A 19832-nucleotide genomic window follows, 5' to 3' on the forward strand; every position below is an offset into this window, starting at 1 on the left:
CCTCCTGAAAGATGCTCTTTATTTAAACATGTATGTACAGGTAGTTTCAGCTTATTTTCTGCATAATTTGTTCAATATTAAACATTAGGAGCTTCGTCAAGTCACTACAACTACACAACGCTAAGTCATCAGAAGGAAGTAAAGTGACAAGGAGCAACACTTTTCGCTTCGACACGAGTCACTAATGTCCTAAATACACTCAAACACGCACCGTCTATCGTAGGATTTACAAGGGGGGGGGGGGGGGGGGTTGCATTCATTTCCTGGTATTTATCATAAAAACCGCAAGACTTAATTTCAGAGGATGCAAGTCGCCGTCTGTTGCTGGCGATGGGAATGAGTTGAGTCCACCACGGTCCGTTATTTCTCAGTAGTTGATGACGGAGATGATGTTAGTACACCCACTGATGTGTTGTCCTTCGGGGGAGGGGGGGAGGGGGGGTGGATGAGCAAGCACGATGACGAACGACTCAAGTGTTTGCATTTACAAGCGTTAAAATGGTGAAAGACGTCACTGAAAACACTCCGAATGTGAGTCATACAAGGCCACACGCCGGTTCGTCTCTGCACTAAAGGGTTGAACTCCGTTTCGGGTCGGCTCAGAGTTGGTCAGTGTTTATTTATTTTCTTTTTTTCCAATTTAAAACCGTCGATTCGGTGCTTGTCGATTTCTAGAGTTATTCCCAAGAACAAACACTCCAGATGCTGCCTCATTGCTAATATTAACGCCACACCTCCAGAACAGTAAAGCTCCATTACTATCAATCATTGCTTTTAAGAGCACTTATTAATATTTCGTTCAATGTTTTACCCCTCAAACATCAGACAAGGCTTAGAATGTTCATTTTTGACGAGGCGAGAGAGGCTGCTGTAGATTGATACTGTTTGGACATTTTAAAGCTTTTTTTCCTCTCCATTTGTCTTGTATGTCTACTTGCTTTTAAATTTTACTGAAAATAATGATTTATTTTTTTTATTCGATTTTCTTTAAACAAATTTCTAAAGAGCAGCAGACGAAACACAACACTGATTTGTGAAAACATGCATATATTCAAGTTTCCTTTGTTAATTTCACTGCATTTCCCGCCAGAAGGTTTCATTAAAATTTGCTTTATGTTGAGATTGGAATCATTTTCAGTGGTAATTGTGTTGGTTTTTGTTAAAATATAGACATTTCCCTCACGTGTACTCTGCGCCACAACAAAGGGAAACTTCAAAGTTCAGACTTAAAGGTTATTATGGCACTAATTCACTGTCTCAGCTGTGGTTTTCTGTCCCCTCTACCTGCACTATACCATTATTCATCAAACACTCACCTGAAGCGCTTTACTGAGTTAGTTTGCGCCTATTTCTTACTTTTGTTGCATGAATGCTTCTTTAAATTTCTCTCTCATTTGTAGGGTTGTTGGTGTTTAGTTTTTTTTTCTTTCCAGGTTTTAACTAGAATCTTCACTCCTGCAACATAATTGTCTTGTATTTGGGACATTACATCAAAACCCAACGGTTTTATTAATTTTAAGCTGAGTGGATGTCTATCAACACGTTCCATACATAAACTGAACGCTGAGACCAAAGAGAAGATGCTGAACGTTGAATGTGATGACAGCGGATTTAATCTTTGCATACGTTTTATGCAGAACTTCTTTTTTTTTTTTCTCATTCGCACACAACTGAGTTTTCTGATCTGACCTGCCTTTCTGCTTGAGAACATGTGCAGTGAGTTCACTAATTTTAGATGAAAACGTTCTTCCCAGAGCTTTTGCAACCATCCCAATGACAGCGGTGTATTTTTAGTTTATGTGAAAATGATCTTTGTGTTTATCGGAGGTGTTTTTTTTGCAGCTGATCACATTTCCCTCGCCCTCTGTTGAGTTCGGCTGAACTGAATGAGCCTTTTATGACCCGACATTGCAGCTGTGTTTTGCAGTGGTGTGTTAGTTTTGTTCAGCTTTGCATGTTGCCAGTGAGCTTTGGGAGGATTTCTCTGCAGGATCAAACTGCTGTTTTTTTGGAGAATATTGCTCTGCTGGCTGCCAGGGACTTCTTACATGGATCCGCACCACTTGGTGAAAGTCACTTATTGGCGTTTGGAACCACCTGGAGGCATCGGGAGAAACGCTGTGAAAATGGGGGCGTTTCAGGGCTGAAATGGAAGAATAAATACCCGACGTGAAACGTGAGAAAATGAAAAATGATGTTTCCCCGTCAGACAGAGAAACCAGCTTTGAGTTCATCGTGGAGTAAATTTGAATAAACGTGTACATTTTAAATAATCTTGTGAGTTAACTCATCAGGACACACTGTCGTTCCTCATCCTGCTCACTGAGCCGAATGTTTCCCAAACTGACGTTACTACTTCGCCAAACTCCTGTTCGGTTCCTGAGAGCCCCTCACGTTGGCTTTAGCCACAGAGCGTCTGCGTGCTGGCAGTTCTTTGCCTCCGTCTTCGCGTCGTTAATTTTCAAGATTATTACTGCAGAAGTTCAGCTGGACTTCATGAGTGAATCAGTCAATTTGTCTCGACGCCTGAAATATTTACTTGAACTAATATAACACAGTTTGGATTCACGGTAACTAGAGAGCAAGTCACTTTTGCTTTTGGACAGTTCTGTGCTGGGTTTCGGGGAGGAACGTGACAGTGAGGGTTTCTCTGGCTAACGGGTGTTTTGTTTTCATGTGACGTGAGTCTGATGGGCTCCGCGATGGTTACATGACGGCGCACTGAGTGGCTCCGCAGCAGTCCTTAATGATGGCCGCTCCCGACTTGGTGATGGACGGTTTGTTCGGAGGCGGCTCCAGGATTTGTCTCTTCGGCTTCGGAGGATCTGGAAGGAAAAGGGACACGTGAGATAAAGCGGAGATGTGCGTCTCGGCTTTGAGTTATTTCGAACTCCTCACTCACGCTGTGTGACTTTGAGCTTCTGTTCCAGCGGCATCAGCTTCAGCCGGAGGAACTCGGCCATCTCTTTGTCCTCCTCCTGCTCCCTGCAGCACAGTCACATTAACACATTCTCCATGAAACAGCTTCGACGGTAACATTTAATAGAAAAAAAGAAAGAAAACCATCTGCTGCATAACTGGACAACGCTAAAGAAGAGATTTGATCAATTCCCTCGTTTGCAGCTGCCAGGAACTGTGTGAATACGTGTTACTGTGCAAGATGAAGATTTGAAATTCAAAAACACGCCAGTGTCAATTAATTGCACGTTTTGATGATGGATGAATTGGAAATGTCACTGGCGTGGATTTATCGTTTATTAGAGACTTTTCTTCACTCGGTGACGCGAGTGTAAAAATAGTTGGCACGTGTGGCCTCGGCAACATGTGACAAGCACACTTTTCTCTTGTTACTCGGCAACAGTGCGGGAAATAATTCAAGAGTTTAAAATAACTTGAGTCTCTAACCTGTGCGGCTGCAAAGAAACTTGTTGGGGAATTAAAACATATTGTCTCTCGAACTGACGGTTGCCTCTGGATGAGACTGTGTGGGCAGGGGAAGCTAAAGTTTTCTACTCGAGTTGATGAACAAAACTACCAAGGCCTTTTTGAGGCGTTTTGAACCTTCTATAAGTGCACACATGTGACTATACTTGATGTAATACTGACTGAATCTTTCGTTAGGACAGAGATCATGATTGAACTTTTTTTTTTCCTGCTGTGCCTCGTTTCCCCTCATGTGTTTCGATGTGTTTGGGTTTTTTTCTGGTTTTAGTTTTGCGTCCTTGTGTATTCCTCATGTGTTCAGTGTCTTTTTCGTCGTCCTCCTCCTCCTCCTCCTCCTTCGTGCTCCCCGATTGTCCCCGATTGTGCCTCATTTCTCTGTGTTTCTCTTTATAAGGCTTCCTGAAGCTTTCGTGAGAGGTTTTGGATTTGTCCTTTTATCATTTGTTCATAGTTGTATGTTTGAGTCTTTGGAGTCTGTGTACTATAATTTTAAGACTACTACTACAATAACATGTAATCAGTTAATGAGAATATACATCACACCAGTAGGATTGAAGAAATACAGCCCAAATATTCCAGACACATGGATCATATCCGGTGTCCTCATTTTGGGATTCTATCCTCTAAATGTAAACTACTTAAAGTGTAAACAGTTGTTTATTGACATGGGTTTGTTGCAAGCCAATGGAAAGACAGCGTGGATCCGAGTACTGGACATTGGATTACCACTGGAGCAAATTACACACATACTGAGAGGGAAGAGGGACGTTTTTGAGAATACCCGGATACAATTTGTGAAATTTGGAGGGATGAAGAGGATGACTGTTTTTATCATGCAATGTTCATATTTTTGTTGAAAATCTAAAAAAATCAAAACATTGACGGAGAATAATGACGTGTAATCAGGTTGAACTTCATATAAAACTTTGTAAACCTTCAGTCTTTAATTGATCACTCTTTACAATGATCCTGCAATAAACAAGCACGGAGCCAGCTTAAAGAATAAAAGGAGGAGGAAACAGAAATACTCAAGTAAAGCACAGAAAGACTGAGGTGAATATAAATCCTTCACTGCAGTCACCAGTCGGCTTCCCTCCCACAATGAAGTGACCCCGTCCTTCACCTTCAGTCAGTTCACTTCCTGCTGCTTCTCGGCGACCGCCGTCCAACGAGCGAAGGAATAAAGTGCAGCAGGACTGAGCAAACAGACACTCGACTCTCTCTGTCACGCTTTACCTTAATCTCTCCACCTCGGCGTCGTCCACCAGGAAATCCCTCTTCTGCACCAGTTTGTGAATCTTCAGGATCAGCTCCTCCTCCCGCTGCTTGTGTTTCTTGTTTTTCTCTTTCTCTGGGGGAAAAAGAACAACAGCAGAAACTGAAGGATGATTCTCGACCAAGCTGAAGTGAGTGATCAGATTAGAATTACACCTCACATGAGCTTTGACCTAAAAGCAAAGTCACGTCACACACAACTTAAATTCTCCCCTCATGCATTACGAATGAGACCCAGACTTGATTATGCAAATGCCGGCTGAGCTTTCTTTTCGTTCCGTTTGGCTGCAGGGAAAGACTTTACACTTTGTCTCAACATCCTAACCTTCACACGCCGGAGAACAGAAACACATAAATAGAGTAAACTACGTGAGCTGACACGTGCACGGCCGCCTGCAGAGGCAGCTTGTGTATCTGGAGTTGAAAAATGGCCGCCAACATCAGCTCCGTCTCCTAAAATAAAAAGGAGCAGTGCAGCTACAGACCGTATGCCCCCGGGAGGGGGAGCAGGACAATCTGAGGGGCAAATAAATAATGTCGGAGGCACAGGGGAGGAGCAGGAGGCCTCTGTGACTCTGGTTGTCCTGGACTGAAGGAGTGAAATGCCCGAGGCCCCAGCGTTCACACATACGACGCCCGATTGGCTGCTGAGTGACCGTGAGGGGTTTTCATGTAACGGGGGGGGCAATGAAACATTGGGAGTGAATTAACAGTATTTGCCCCTCCAGTTTTTTAGGAGGGTTCTAAAGCAGGCGTGTCAAACACATTTTAGCTCAGGAGCCAGATTCCCGCCAATTTCATCTAGAGTGGGCGGGACCAGTAAAATAGTGCCTTAATAACTTATGAACTTTGTATTTTAGTGTTGTTGGAAATTCTTATTTAACCCTTTAAAAGGCTTATACAGAATATTTATACATTAGATATTTATTTACCCTGAGGTCAATATAAACAGGCACATTTATGTATTAATTATACCATTAAAAAAGATGAACAAAATCACATTTGTCATAATTCTCTCGTTAAAAAAGGAAATCTCCAAATGGGATTACCAATACATTACTGAGTAATCGATATAATGATAAATATGACTTTTTTTTCAAATACATTATTACAATATTGAAGAATAGATACTGACACTTTTAAAACACTTTTTTTTTAAGATAAATACATTGATTAGTGAGAAATACAACATAATATCATCTCCATCAATAATGAGTACACCTATATCCCAGTAATGGGTTAGATTGAAATTATTTTAATGCCATTTGTTCGGCGATCTGCTGAGAGAATCAGGATCAAGACACTTTAAATCAAACCAGCAACAAACCAGCTGCAGATCATGTCATCGTAAATTCCTTGGTAGGAAAACGACGGCAGCAAAAAGAAGCAAAATGTTGTTTCATCCTGCACTGCTGGATTTCCAGCTGTTGCTGTTGTGTATATATACTGTATACGGTTATGTTATGGCTTCAAGTGGTTAAAATAACCTTGTTTGACCGGTCACTGCTGGGTGTGCATCCTTGAACATGACACCAACCCCTCCTGCACACACACACACACACACACACACACACACACACACACACACACACACACACACACACGAGGAGGTGTGTGTGTGTGTGTGTGTGTGTGTGTGTGTGTGTGTGTGTGTGTGTGTGTGTGTGTGTGTGTGTGTGTGTGCGTGCGTGCGTGCGTGCGTGCGTGCGTGCGTGCGTGCGTGCGCGCGTGCGTGCGTGCGTGCGTGCGCGCGCGCTGTCGGTCTCAATGGACTTTTCATGTGTGTGCTTCTGGGTTTGAGACAACACCAGTACTAATCCTTAATGCTGATACTATATATATATACTAATACTAATAAACTGATACTAATCTAATCTGCCTGATTGCGTTTGTTGTGCCACAAAATCCCAAAACTAAAGCCAGCAGCTGGATTTGATTGTGGACTGTCTGCCTGTGATGTGCTGCTCAGCTGGTCACGCCTTCACTGTCATCGTGGCTTCACTGTGGTGATGAATGGCGGTTTGTGTGATTAATCCCTCCCTCATAACTCCGGCACGTCCCTGAGACTTACGACCAATCCCCACACAGTTTAGAGTAACGACACTACCCATAATTCACTGCGTTGCTTGCAGAGGTTTGTGGGATTCTGCGGACAGAAACCTCTTTCTATTTTAGGTTCAGTCCAAACGTGGACAGTTTGGTACGCTGGTGATCAATTCAGAGCTTTTTATATCTCTGAACGGCTCACAGCTCTCTGTGCTGCTTGTTTGTGAATATGTGTGTGTGCGTGTGTGTGTGTGTGTGCGTGCGTGCGTGCGTGCGTGCGTGTGTGTTTTGCACCTGGGACAGAAACAATCTGCCGTAGCTCCTGCTTTAAACTCATGATGTCTTTGCAGAGCTGGATGTCGTCCATCCTGGAAAGAAAGAGGAAAACACAGTAAAAAAGACTGAAAGACAACTGATATTATTAAGCGGCTTCCACTTTGCTAATCTGATTGAAATGATGTTGGACAGACTTATTCTGAATTATGAGCCCTGAAAACTGAGCGGTTCCAATCTGACAGGCTCCACGTTATTTATGTTTGATCTGGGAGACGAAGCGCAGCAGGGCGGCGCGAACGTTCAGTATTTATTCTGAATAATTAAGAATTAACTCAGCCTGTTGACTTGAACACAAACTGTTCGTGTCTTAACTGATCCAATTCTTCTTCATGTTGTTGAACTAAACTCTCTTTTTGTACTTGTGGTTAAGATTTCACAGCAGCAGGACGCTGCCACACGTCAGGTGTGTGTGTGTGTGTGTGTGTGTGTGTGTGTGTGTGTGTGTGTGTGTGTGTGTGTGTGTGTGTGTGTGTGTGTGTGTGTGTGTGTGTGTGGGTGTGTGTGCGCACATGGAAAACATGCAGCGAAAATCAATCCTACTCATCCTTAACATTTCTCTCTCTCTCTCTCGCTCTCTCGCTCTCTCTCTCTCTCTCTCTCTGTGTGTGAAGCAGTGACAGCTTTCACAGATTTAATTCTCTTTGTGATAGTTCAAGCCGATGACTCATCCATGGCCTCCCTCCTCCTGTTCCTCCTCCTCCTCCTCCTCATTCTTCTCCTCCTTCTCATTTTTCTCTTTCTTTCTTCTCCTCCTCTTCCTCCAGTTTTTTCCTCTTTCTTTTCCCTCTCCTCCTCATCCTTCTCCTTTACTCCCTCTTACCCTTCCTCCTCCTCTTCATCCCCGTTGCTGTTTTTCACTGCCTTTTTCTCTCCTTCCTCTTTGTTTTCCTTCTTTGTTTTACTCTTTCAATGCTATCTGTGTATTCCGGCAGCTTCTCCACACACACACACACACACACACACACACACACACACACACACACACACACACACACACACACACACACACACACACACACTATTACCATCTTTAGATTTTTCTTTTCCAAACTATAAATTTAAGCAGGAACAGATTCTGCAAGCGATGTTTGGATAAACTCTGACGCAACAGCCGCGAAACACAAAGTCGGTCTTTGCAGTAACAGACAGCGAGTTTAGTGAAAGTATCACTCGTCTTAAAACACAGGCTGCCCCTTGTACAACATGCGACGTATAAAAAGTTTTCAATCTCAGATTAGACCCTAAAACGACATAGACCAGGAGTCTCAAACTCAAATGTTGTAAGAACAATACAAACTCCAATCAGTGTGTGGAAACTCTTCCTTTTAAATGTCTTGTTAAAGCTTTTTAATTGACAAATAAATATATCAATTGGGATTCTCTTCTGGCCGTATTAACACCCTATATTCAAATATTTTCTTTGTATTCAACAATTTATATAGTACACACAACAGCTCCCGCTTGTGCTATTTCTTTATCCGCTGCTGCCCCCCCCCCCCTTTTTTTTTTAAATATATATTTTTTAATATTGACTGCACAAGAAATGGCTCATTGTGTGGGTGGAAAAAACTAAGAAAAAAAGTACCCAAGCTGCATAATTTATCCTTGTGGTAGAAGTACAGAAGTGGCAGGGTGTACACAGCGTTAAAAGTTTGGTGTCAGTGTTAAATAAACAGTGTTGGTGTTACTTTAACGCCACACAGCTTTAAAATAACATTAATGGTGTTATTTTCTTTAACATGTTGTCAAACAGTGTTGATTAGCTGGTGTCAAAATAAGCCACGCCTCCACGTCATGGCTGCGAAATGAGAATCTTTTCTGCCAGCGCCATTTTTCTTTTCACTCGGCGGACGGAATTATAGAATAGAATACAATAGAATAGTTCTTTGTTGTCAGTCTGAAAGCATGATGGAGAAAGTCTTCCACAGTGGAGCAGTGGTTGGTGCTATTGGCTCACACAGGTTCAGATATTAACGCCTGTCAGTGTCCCAGTTAAGAACTTTTCCAACAAGATATCTTGTCAGGATAATACTATGCTGGTGTTATTTTGAACATTGCGTTTTAATCCCAGCACTCCTGTAATATTAGTGTGACACCCAGAAGCACTGAACATTACCAGCAACGGGTGTCAAGTAAAAACAATGGGTGTCAATTCTTTAACACTTTACAGAATGTTACTTTAACACCAGCCAGTGTGGACACATGTGGACAACTTAGTGGTGTTAAATTTAACAATACGGGTGTTAAATTAACACAGGTAGTTTTGCTGTGCGTGTTTGAATGCAGCAGTACAAGTAATCGTGCTAAAATCTAATAAGATATTGATTTTTTATTTTTTTTTTATGAAAATCAGAAAGTTCAAATGTAGATAAAGAGACATAAAAGAGTTCCTGCTACTAAAAGGGAGATTTCCCTTTTTAGATTGTTGGCTGAACCATGTTGTGATTGGTGTGTAAACATGACTTGTATGAAAGGACGATAATTAGCTCTTGGAGAGAGACATTTAATGGCTGTTTCTGAGACGACAATGGGAACGTTGTTGTTTTCTCTTTTTACATCATGAAAAGCACAAAGAGAGGGGAAGCACAATGGAACAGTAGATTTCACTCTCGGAGCAAGAAGATACGGGTTCACCTCTCGGCCTCCTGTTATCTCACTTCTCACGCTTCCTTCCACAATAAAGGTTTTATTACTGACTCTGTGTCTTTCTGCATTAATCCCGTGATGGACTGTAAAGCTGTCCGGTATCACCCTGAGGGTCAGCCGATTCTCTGGATAAATGAATGCGAACTCTTTGTGTTATTTCACAAACCATTTTCATCGTTCTCCACCTCCACAGAAGCTTGATTATGATCCACTCATTTCATTCAGATTTAATGAAGCAGGTTTGAATCAGTGCTGGAAATGTTTGCAATTGTGCAGAAATATCTCCAGACTCTTGTGTTAAAATGTAAACAAGTTGGGGAAAAGTACCCAAATAAAGTGGTGGTTGTGCAGCAGAGGAGCGCAAACAGCAGCAGGTACAAATAAAATGTCTGAAACTGAACACTGATCCATAATCCTCCAAGTGGAAGTGGACGAGGAGCCGGTGGGTTCAACACGCCCACTCACTCAGCTGTTATTGGCGTGTCCACCTCTGAATGGTCGAGGACACGCAGCTAAAGCTTCTGCCAGCCGTCACCGGTCTCCGACTGCTAACTGTCCGTCTCAACGAAATACCACGCCGCCGTGTTCGTGGCAACAAGGTGGATCTCTCGGCATCTGCTCGACGACAGCGACGGGAGCCGTCACGACGCCGCTCGCCGTTACTTCACACTCTGTTTGACACTCACATGAAGCGGAGCTCAGACTCCCTGCGCACCAGGACCTCCCGCAGGCGCTGAATACGAGTCATCTCCACCTCGATCGCCTCCGGGGACATGGTGCTCTCCGCCATGGACACGTCAGAGTGACCTGAGACAAAGAGACGGAGGGTCAGCCTGTTAGAAAGCTTCAGCAGCTACACAGCAGCTGGGAAACGTGTCAGAGTGGCGGGGTCCTGGGCCGGTTTTGGTCCACGGTCCTTATGTTTCCATCCGTTGTCCAACATAAATCCATACAAGGTTACAAACATATAAAAACAATATGGTAAAACAAAGATGATCAAATAATTCTTCCTAAAAACCTACCATAAAGTGCAAATATTAAAGTGCTTACTCAGGAGACATAGGTAAAGGGCCTTTTCTTTTTTTTTTTAACAATATATTTTAAAGTGCACGATTGTCCTAATGATCACAAGTTTGGTTGTTAATCAGCCATATCTTGTACAAGTAAATACAATCTCAAGAAATCTACAGAGAGTCATGTTAGAGGTTGATGTTATTGAGGATATGAGTGTGTATGTGTGTGTAGACAGTAGACACTGATCTGTGCTCTGTATTTTTGGAGGAAGCACAGGGAGTTTTTTCAAAATGTAATATACATCTGGCCACCTACATGAGTGTGTCCCTGCCCTTAGAGCAGAGGCTGTTGATTGACTGATTATATATTTTGAACATTTAAAGAAATTAAACAAATGTAGAACAGATAAGGTAATCTGTCTTTGATACTTGCTAATAGGGATGTCCCGATCACACTTTTTTGCCCCCGATACCGATCCGATTTTTCAGAATTGAGTATCGGCCGATACCGATACTTTCCCGATCCGATACTCACATTGCTATTGCAAATATACTCAATAGTCTATTTTTGGAGCGACTAAGATGTCTGAAGCTAAAAGCACTATTGGCAGAAGCTTTGTTTAGCTAGAAATTATTGTAAAACTCACTTATTGAATCAAAATTCTTCTCTTTCTCTTTAGTTGTTGTTGTTGTAAACTGAGGGTACATCCACACGACGAAAAAAACAATCTTTTTCCTTCCTGGCCTTCTCCCAAAAAAACCGTCCACACCTCACTGTGAACACGGCTCTACACGAGGCTTCAGGGCATGTAGTACACATGCCAGGCCTTTAGGGGCGCTGTGACTCACCAAACACAATAAAAAAGCAGATGAAGACAGACCACATAGAAATTTAGACGTAGACTTCTGCACATAAACACATAAACCACTATATATACGTTGCGGACCGCATTTTTTATTTTATTTTATTTTTTAGATCGGCAGGGTGATCGGTTGGATTTGCCGATCCCCGATCACACACAAATCACTAATATCGGCCCCGATCCGATATCTACCGATCGGATCAGGGCATCCCTACTTGCTAATATTGTTTTTCATGATCGACAAGGAGGAAGAAGCATCAACTTAATCAATAGTTTACTTTTCTGTATTTAGCATCAACCGTCAACAGTGTTATCATTATATATTATAGAGAGCCAACATCAATAATTGCAAATTTTCTCCAATAGTTGCAGGATATTTATCAATGCGGCATCATCCAGAAACACAAACCTTCACAGTCATTGTTGTATTTAAGTGTTTATGACAGTGCATTTTTGTAATTGCAGAATAAACCAAATACAATTGTGACAATTTAAAACTCAGAGTGTACAACACAGTGTTCGAAGTCAACTGCTCTTCTAAACTTCTAATATTGTCCACAGGAACCGTGTGCATATTCTTCTATTATAGTGTATTTTTACCTGCTTTTTTGTGCAAAACATCCACCCCATATTCTGTACATGTCCACACTTATAGGCACCGTGTGCATATTTTTCTATTATATTGTATTTTTATCTGCTTTTTTTTAGTTCCTGCTATGTGTGCATCTTTCTCTGTACTACCCTGCTGTACCACTGCAAATTTCTCCACATGTGGGATAAATAAAGGGATATCTTATATCTTAGCAAGGATGAGATGTGTCGGTTTTAGGTCTCAATTCAATGTTCCTAAAAAACTATAAACAGCGAATGGTGAGTATTTGTTGTGTACAGTGGGAATCTAACCCGTCCTCCTTCACAGTCTGTGAAGCCTACTCAGTGGTTTATATTTCAAAAGGAAAAAAAACTAGACTTGCTATGATTGCAGCACAACGCCCACATCTAATTTAAGATCTAAATTGTGAGCCGTCGCTCTTTTGATTCCCGGTGACAGTTGCATTAAGGAGCGGAGTTTTTTGTTCCTTCGCAAACTTTTCTGAGAGCGTCGGCTTCTTGGCAGATAGGCTTCTCGCCTCGCCTCAACGTGACGTGTCATCTCACGGCAGCCAAGAGCGTGATGTTTGGGAAGAAAGCAGCTTGTGTGATTAAGAGACGCGATTTAGGATTTAAAGGCACAAATGACGACGAGAAGCTCATGAAGTATGAAGCAAAGAGACCGAGATCATCTCTTGACATTGAGGAAGAAAACATTAAAAAAAAAAAAAAAAAACGTCAATCACCAGCTGTGGCTTTGTTCTCATTGGGGTTTTTTTTTTTCTTCTTTCTGATCCCACAACTCCATATCTGCCAATAAAGCACAGCAGCCAGAAGCCACACTGACCAGCCTCTAATTGCACTGATCAATGCAGCGACCATAGCAGCTGCTGCAGCTGCGAGGACAGGAAGTGTTCTTGTCGCAGGACGATTAACTGAAGACAGATGTGCTCCATTAAATGTGCGGCCGTGGAAGTAAAGTGTTTGGTGGAGGGGTGGCCGGGTTTCCTCCTCAGAGCAGAGCGCCTGCGTCAACTTTAAAGCATCTCAGATTTGTTAACAATGTGGAAAGACTCTAATGAAGGAGGTTTGGAAGTCAAACTATTGTCACCTCTAAAGTTCCACTCACAAGCCCCTTCAGAAGAGTATACTACCAATACTGTATAGCCACGCTCACTTTTCATACTACATTTGGGAACTCTCCGGCTCTTAATCTGCTTTACAAAACCAAAATTCACTTACTTTCAACTTCAATCATCTGAAAACAGAAAACCTCTCATGTCATTCTGTATAAAAACAACTAAATCAGTTGACATCTGGAGTATGTTACATCCATCTTCTTTTCTGTTTTATCCCATGTACAGTTGCAGACGGTTGGACCCAATCCCGCATGACGGGTGATTTAGAGTTAACTTCAAAATCAGAGGCGTCAAACTCATTTCAGTTCAGGGGCCACATACAGTCCATCTGCAGTGGGACGGACCATTAAAATATTGCCATAATAATCTTTAAACTTACACTCTAAAGTTTTATGTGGTATTTTTGCGTTGTGAAAAATTCTAGATTTGAAAAAAAAAAATTCAAAGAATTACTGGAATCTCAACATGTAGCCAATTTTAATGATGCATATTACAGGGAGATGTCCAGCGTTGCATTTTGTCCACTATTCTTAAGAAAACTCTGTTGAAAATTCAATGCCTCATTGCAATTTTCACCATTTGCTCAAAGGGTTCATGGGCTGGCGTCTTGTGGGACGTCTTTTGGGCCCACGGGCCTTATGTTTCACACCCCTGCTCTAATGGATCTGTTTGGACTATTGGAGGAAGCTAGAATACCCTGACAAAACTCTAGGAGAACACGCAGAATCTACACATGTAGACCACCAAGTCCAGACTCGAACTGAGGCTATGGTCAAGCTGTGTTCACCAACTCAGTGATGCATTCAAACAATATCAGAAAACAAGACGTGAAAGAGAATTTAAACAAGTGAAATAGAACTTTATCTAAAGTAAAGAAATGATCCTAGTATGTGATGTAAGTATATGAAAGGAAAGCTATTGAAAAACAAGGTGGGAGTATTGAACACGCCTGTCTGTGTCCGAGTATCGATGGCCGTGGGAAGAGAAACTGTGTCTGAGTTTGCATTTTCATGCTTCTGTACACGGCCTGCCAGGTGGCAGCAGTTCACAAAGACGGTGACCATTAAAATGCATCATGTCAGCAGAAACACAGGAAAACACAGCAGAGTTTATGGAGCTAATAAACAAGGATGTCGAATGAGAAGTATTGCTTGTCGGCTTTTCTTTTTTTTTTTTTTGATCCAGCTCATAACACCTAAAGATTCATTAGAGCAAAATGAAATTCTGATTAAAATATGTTGGATGTTTTTTTTATGACTTCAGACTACATAGTTAAAAAAAAAACAACAAACATTTACGTAGTGTTTGATTGCTGCGACAAGTCATTGCAACTTCCATCTAATTTGTCTAATCTTGCTCGTTGAGTTTGTTCAACGTCTGGGATGAACTGCAAGACAGCAGCTGTTCTCATTTGTGAGACTAGAATCAAATAGTTTCTCCTAAAGATAACTTAGACGCACTAATAGTATTTACACATCAGTGTCTGTAATCATAACGTGTGTTCATTTCCTGACGTGCATGTGGATGGACCCCAGCATTCATGCGCCTGGAACACACGGATCATTTGCATCCTTAATCCTAACTCGTGGAATCTGATGTGTGACATGAGAGGAGCGGCTCTTCGTCCTCCTGCAGTAACTCAAACTGCAGTGTGTGTCTGAGCTCCCTTCCCGTGGACGCTGGCTGAGGCCGGCGCTGACTCACCACAGCAGACAGGAGTCTGCACAGGGGAGCCGGGTTTGTTTGCGTCGCCGTGCTCAATGTTGAATCATCGCCCGAACCCGCCTGGCTGACAACGGCTGCTGAACCAAAGTGGGCTGCAACACAGCAAGACTGAAAGTTTACCAAACGTTTGTCTCCGTGTGTCTTTCCAGCCCGTTCTCTGGGCCGCTCGCCACACTTTCCTCTCACTCGCAGCCACGTGCTCGTCATCAATATCACCACGCTGCACTGAGTCCGGACCATTAGAGGTGGCAAGGTGCCAGCTTAATGAGGTCTTAACGGCTCCCTCTCATCACGCGCACTCAGCACCCGAAAAACATTACAGTGAACAAGGAGCTTAGATGCGTCCTAATTAAAAGTGGCCCGTCCACCAGGGACAGGTCAGGCTAAGAGCAGAGCCTGAGGCCGACATTCGCCGCTCGCGTCGCCTGCAGATGTGAACCGGTCTCCTCGCATCGTTAGTGAACTGGAATTACCCCTCTTTCATTAAAGCGAGCTGGCTCATCGCCGTACTTCAGGATTATGATTTAATGAGCGTTAAACAGCTTGTAGAGCCTGGATGCTGCTTGGTGCAGAAGCCCACATGGGGTTTGACGACAGGGAAATGTCAGAATCTGTATGCAGACACATCCTGCAGTCACACTGGATCCCCTCCGCTCGCTGCCGGACCGCACCCCCGTCCAGACGGCCGAGAACAAACACGAACAAAAATACATAAACCTGCAGGGAGGCGACTCTGCTGCTTCACCTCCTCTTGTTTTCTCATGGTAGGTTTGTATGTATTCACAGGGGGGAGAGAGAGAGAGAGAGAGAGAGAGGGAGAGAGAGGGAGAGGGAGAGACCAAGGACTGAATCGGTGGCTAAAAATATCCACAACATTTTTTCTGCGTCTCAAGACTTAATCTGGAAGTTTCTTCACGCCCTGCTCCCCCTGATGATGAGTTATTGTCAGTGATACCAAGTGGGACACATTTGAAACTGCGTCTCCTCGTTGTTTGTCGCTTCTGTCAACACATGCGTCACTCATCGCTCGTCATCACTTCAGATCAACTGACAGAAACACGCAATACGGTGTAAAAAAAAACCCCAACTGCATCGGCTTTGTGATCCGTTTTCAGGCAGTACTTCGGGGTATTAATAATTTACTTTTGAAAGAATTCAAAAGAAATTCATTAAATATAACAATGTAGTGATGACGTATTACAATTGCATTATACTTCCTTGTATTATAGTTTTATAGTACTGCAGTAACATCCAACATTATTGTAGTTTCATGAGAAAATGCCTTTTTAAAGTTACATGTTAATGCAGTTTTAATATTTCAAACTACAAAAAGAAGAAAAATGCAAGTAATTTCGAGGATTTGCAGGATTCTGTCATACCAGATGAAGCATTTATTAATTTCCTAATTTGCTTTCAAATATATGATAAATCAAATAAATCAGGGAGTTAAAAAATATGTGGATTAATCAGTGGGACAAATCTAATAGATGAAAGAAAAAAATTTCAGGATTATTTTTGTTTTAGGTGACACAAACTGTTTTGAGAAGCTCAAATTGATGACATTTCTGCAGCAGCAGTTTGCAGTGCTGCAGGTTTACAGCTGTTATTGTGCAGGAATTAGACTGCGCCCTCCTTATGAGTCATACCTGCACAATGTGAAGCTGATGCACAGGGGAAAAGTTCAGATTTGCACTTTAATATTGTTTAAAAACTTTCTTCAGGCACTGAATTTTGCAAACCTAAATGAATCCTGATAGTGTGTGTGTGTGTGTGCGTGTGTGTGCGTGCGTGTGTGTGTGTGTGTGTGTGTGTGTGTGTGTGTGTGTGTGTGTGTGTGTGTGTGTGTGTGTGTGTGTGTGTGTGTGTGTGTGTGTGTGTGCAGGTTGAACAGTGAGTGAACTAATCAAATCGGTTGTATTTTCACGGATGCTTCTTGACATTCATTCACAAATCGTGCAGCAGCCAGCAGCCTCCCCCCGGTGCGCGTGGAGGGGAAGTAACGGGCCTCTCTGCACCGGAGCAGCGCTGCTGAGACTCAGACAACCCGAAGCTTTTGTGAGTCACGCGTTAACCCCTTCAGCGCCGCACAGGGAAACAAAACCAAGGTGGGAGGGTATGAGGCGGTTATGGATTATCACAGGTTTTAACTATATACGGAAGCTCACCTTTGTCCGTCGTCCACGCCGTTTCCGACACCGCGCCGTAGCTCCGGAGCGCGCGCTCCGTGTCCGAGAAGGATTTCTTCAGCTCCATGTCGGATGAGTCCCCGCGCGCGCACACCGCGAAGAGAGGTCGTCCCTTGGCGAAGTCCTCGCGTGTCCTCTGCGTGACGCCCTCCAGGTAGGTCGGCTTCACCCGGTGACACGTCTCCAGCGAGCCGAGACGGTGAGCATCTTTATTCGAGCTTTTCAAGTCCATCGACGTGAAAGGATGCGAAGCAGAGGATGCAGGGCGCATGCGCAGTGCGGTGCAGGGAGGGGAGCGCACGGGAGACTCCCACTGGCACCGACTCCGGGTAAAAATAAAATAAAACAATAGGCGCACAGCAGCGTCAAAGTTTTCACTATATACTTTGTCCTAGAATGATTTTTTTGGGTGTGAATCTAAACATTTGTCTAAGTCCTGCCTGGATGCGTGTTTTATAGTGAATGTGACTGGAGATTCAGAGGTTTTCTAAAACTACAGTTTTCAGCTATCAGACTCCAATCATGTGAAACCAGCTTTTAGTTTCAGTTACAGAGGCAAACACAGTCTCTACTGTTAACATTGGGCTGAAAACATATCCCTCTACATTAGGGCTGTCAAACACATTTCAGTTCAGGGGCCACATTCAGTCCAATTGCATCTTGAGTGGACCAGACTGCTAAAAAGATTACCATAAAAACATTTTTATTAAAACTTTACATTTGTATTTGTTGTTAGGCAGCATATATGTCATGGAAATATCTATATTTTCACAAAACTGAACTACTAAAAATGACTAAATTCTCAACATACAGCCAATTTTAGGGAAATTTTCTGATTCAAAATACAGTGAAATGTCCATAAGAGTTCTCCTGTTTCAGTTGCATTATGTATTTTAATAAATTCACCCTAACAGCATGGCTTTGAGCAATGAGAAAGCTAGTTTTCTTGTCTCCTGCTACTTGTGGAATTGTTAGTTTTTCTTTGTAGGAGTGCGTTGAGATGACTGTTGTATGTGGTGTTATATAAGCGACATTAAACTGTATTGAATAGAATATTAACAATCCTGACACATCACTACATCTACACACCTTGGCGACACTCAGGACTAGAGCCAGAGAGACAGACACTCACATCTAAGTCTAATTAAGAGTAAACAGTCAGCCTTGAAAGTACGTTTCTGGACTGCTGGAGGAAACCGGGTTCCACCAGGACAACATGCAAACAAACCTGAAACTGGGGCTTGACTGGGGGACATGCCAACCATCACACCATCCTGACACCATCCTGTCCCCAATTATTCCTCGGAGCTGGTGGTGTGGTGGTGTGGTGGTGTAGCGATCAGCACTCCTTTCTGTGTTGAGTTTGTATAGTTACTCTGTGTGTGCCCTTTTTGATGGTGCTTTCCACCCACGGTCTCAAAACTATTCTTGAGGTTAATTGGTGCTTCTAAATCACCCTGAGGCTTGAATATGTTTGTTTTGTTTTTTGTCTCCGTGTCTTTGCCCTGTGATAAATTGGCAACCTGTCCACGGGTGTAACCTGCCTCCACCCCAGTGTGAGACGATCTCCGAGACGATGAGATGCATCAAGTGTAGAGAAAATAGACGGAGGGATGGACCGCAACTGTGGCAGATGAAACAAAAGTTAGGGTGTCTGGCTGCATGAAAAAAACGTACCAAAATACAAAGGAAACCTAAATTCTTTTAGCACCTTAAGTCCCTCAATTGATTGTGAATAGTAGAAAAACAATCTTATCAGCTCTTTCTGCTCACTACATTTCCCAAGTTCCCAAGGCTCGGTCAACACCGAGAACATAAATAGTAATGAATAAAATAGAATAAAATAGAAGTAAAATGTCAAATAAAATAGAAAAGTAATATGAAATAGGCACAATGCAAGATAGGCAAAAAAAAAGAAGAAGAAAAATAATAAACAGGGTTTACGTTGTAAACAGGTGGTAAATAACTATTGCTCTCCTCTTGATATTTAATTTTGGATTTAATTTTTTACTTTGACGTATACACACAGCTAAGATTACACTGGTTTAATCAACCATACACATCATTCAATGTCCTTTTTTTAAAAATTTAAATTATTTTGTTTTTCAGTGACATTTTTTTTCTCCTTTTACATGGTTGGCCACAGTGGTGCAGTAGTTGTAGATTACTTTAAATGTAAGAGTATAAATTGCCCCGCGGTGTGCGTGCGTGCAGGCATGCGTGCGTGCTTGCACCGTCTACCTGTCCCTGGAGCGTACATGTGGTTCTGGATAAGACAGATGTTTGCAGTATATCAGAGCGCTGTTACACTTTTAGAAGCAGCTTCATTAATATGCAGCTTTTGAAGTGGATGATTGAAGGGGAGCACAGTCTGAGGCCAGGAACCAAAAGAAGCTGCAGAGTTAAAACAATGCAGATTTCTCATGGTACGCCCTGTACTCTATATATTCCCACAAGTAATGGATGTGGAGCCGCAGCAGCATCCAAACGATAACTAATGCAAAGGAGTGAGTCATTCTGGCCGTAAAGGACAAAACACACTTCTAATGGACAAAGATGATGGATGTG

At 42.6% G+C, this 19832-nt stretch overlaps 1 protein-coding gene across 1 annotated transcript; it reads right to left on the reverse strand.

Moving 5' to 3' along the window:
* Nucleotides 1-8: 8 nt before the first annotated feature.
* Nucleotides 9-17538, reverse strand: bmerb1 (bMERB domain containing 1). Its single transcript, XM_080463535.1, has 6 exons — nt 17244-17538; nt 10434-10554; nt 7060-7133; nt 4681-4795; nt 2903-2985; nt 9-2825 (listed from the first exon to the last, which is right to left on the reverse strand). Exons 1-6 carry the CDS (start codon nt 17533-17535, stop codon nt 2707-2709), a joined length of 804 nt encoding a protein of 267 aa, XP_080319661.1. The 5' UTR covers nt 17536-17538; the 3' UTR covers nt 9-2706.
* Between the last annotated feature and the right edge of the window lie 2294 nt (nt 17539-19832).

Source organism: Lipophrys pholis (assembly GCF_963383615.2).
Source record: "Lipophrys pholis genome assembly, chromosome: 5".
NCBI classification, from domain to species: domain Eukaryota; kingdom Metazoa; phylum Chordata; class Actinopteri; order Blenniiformes; family Blenniidae; genus Lipophrys; species Lipophrys pholis.

Bases quoted from the DNA above. Each gene is read 5' to 3' on its own strand.
- bmerb1 (XM_080463535.1), bottom strand. From the start codon at position 17,535: ATGCGCCCTGCATCCTCTGCTTCGCATCCTTTCACGTCGATGGACTTG. The intron at 10,555-17,243 runs GTGAGCTTCCGT...TCTTTGTCTCAG, and splicing joins GGCGTGGACGACGGACAAAG to GTCACTCTGACGTGTCCATG. The intron at 4,796-7,059 runs GTGCAAAACACA...TTTTTCCCCCAG, and splicing joins GCAGATTGTTTCTGTCCCAG to AGAAAGAGAAAAACAAGAAA.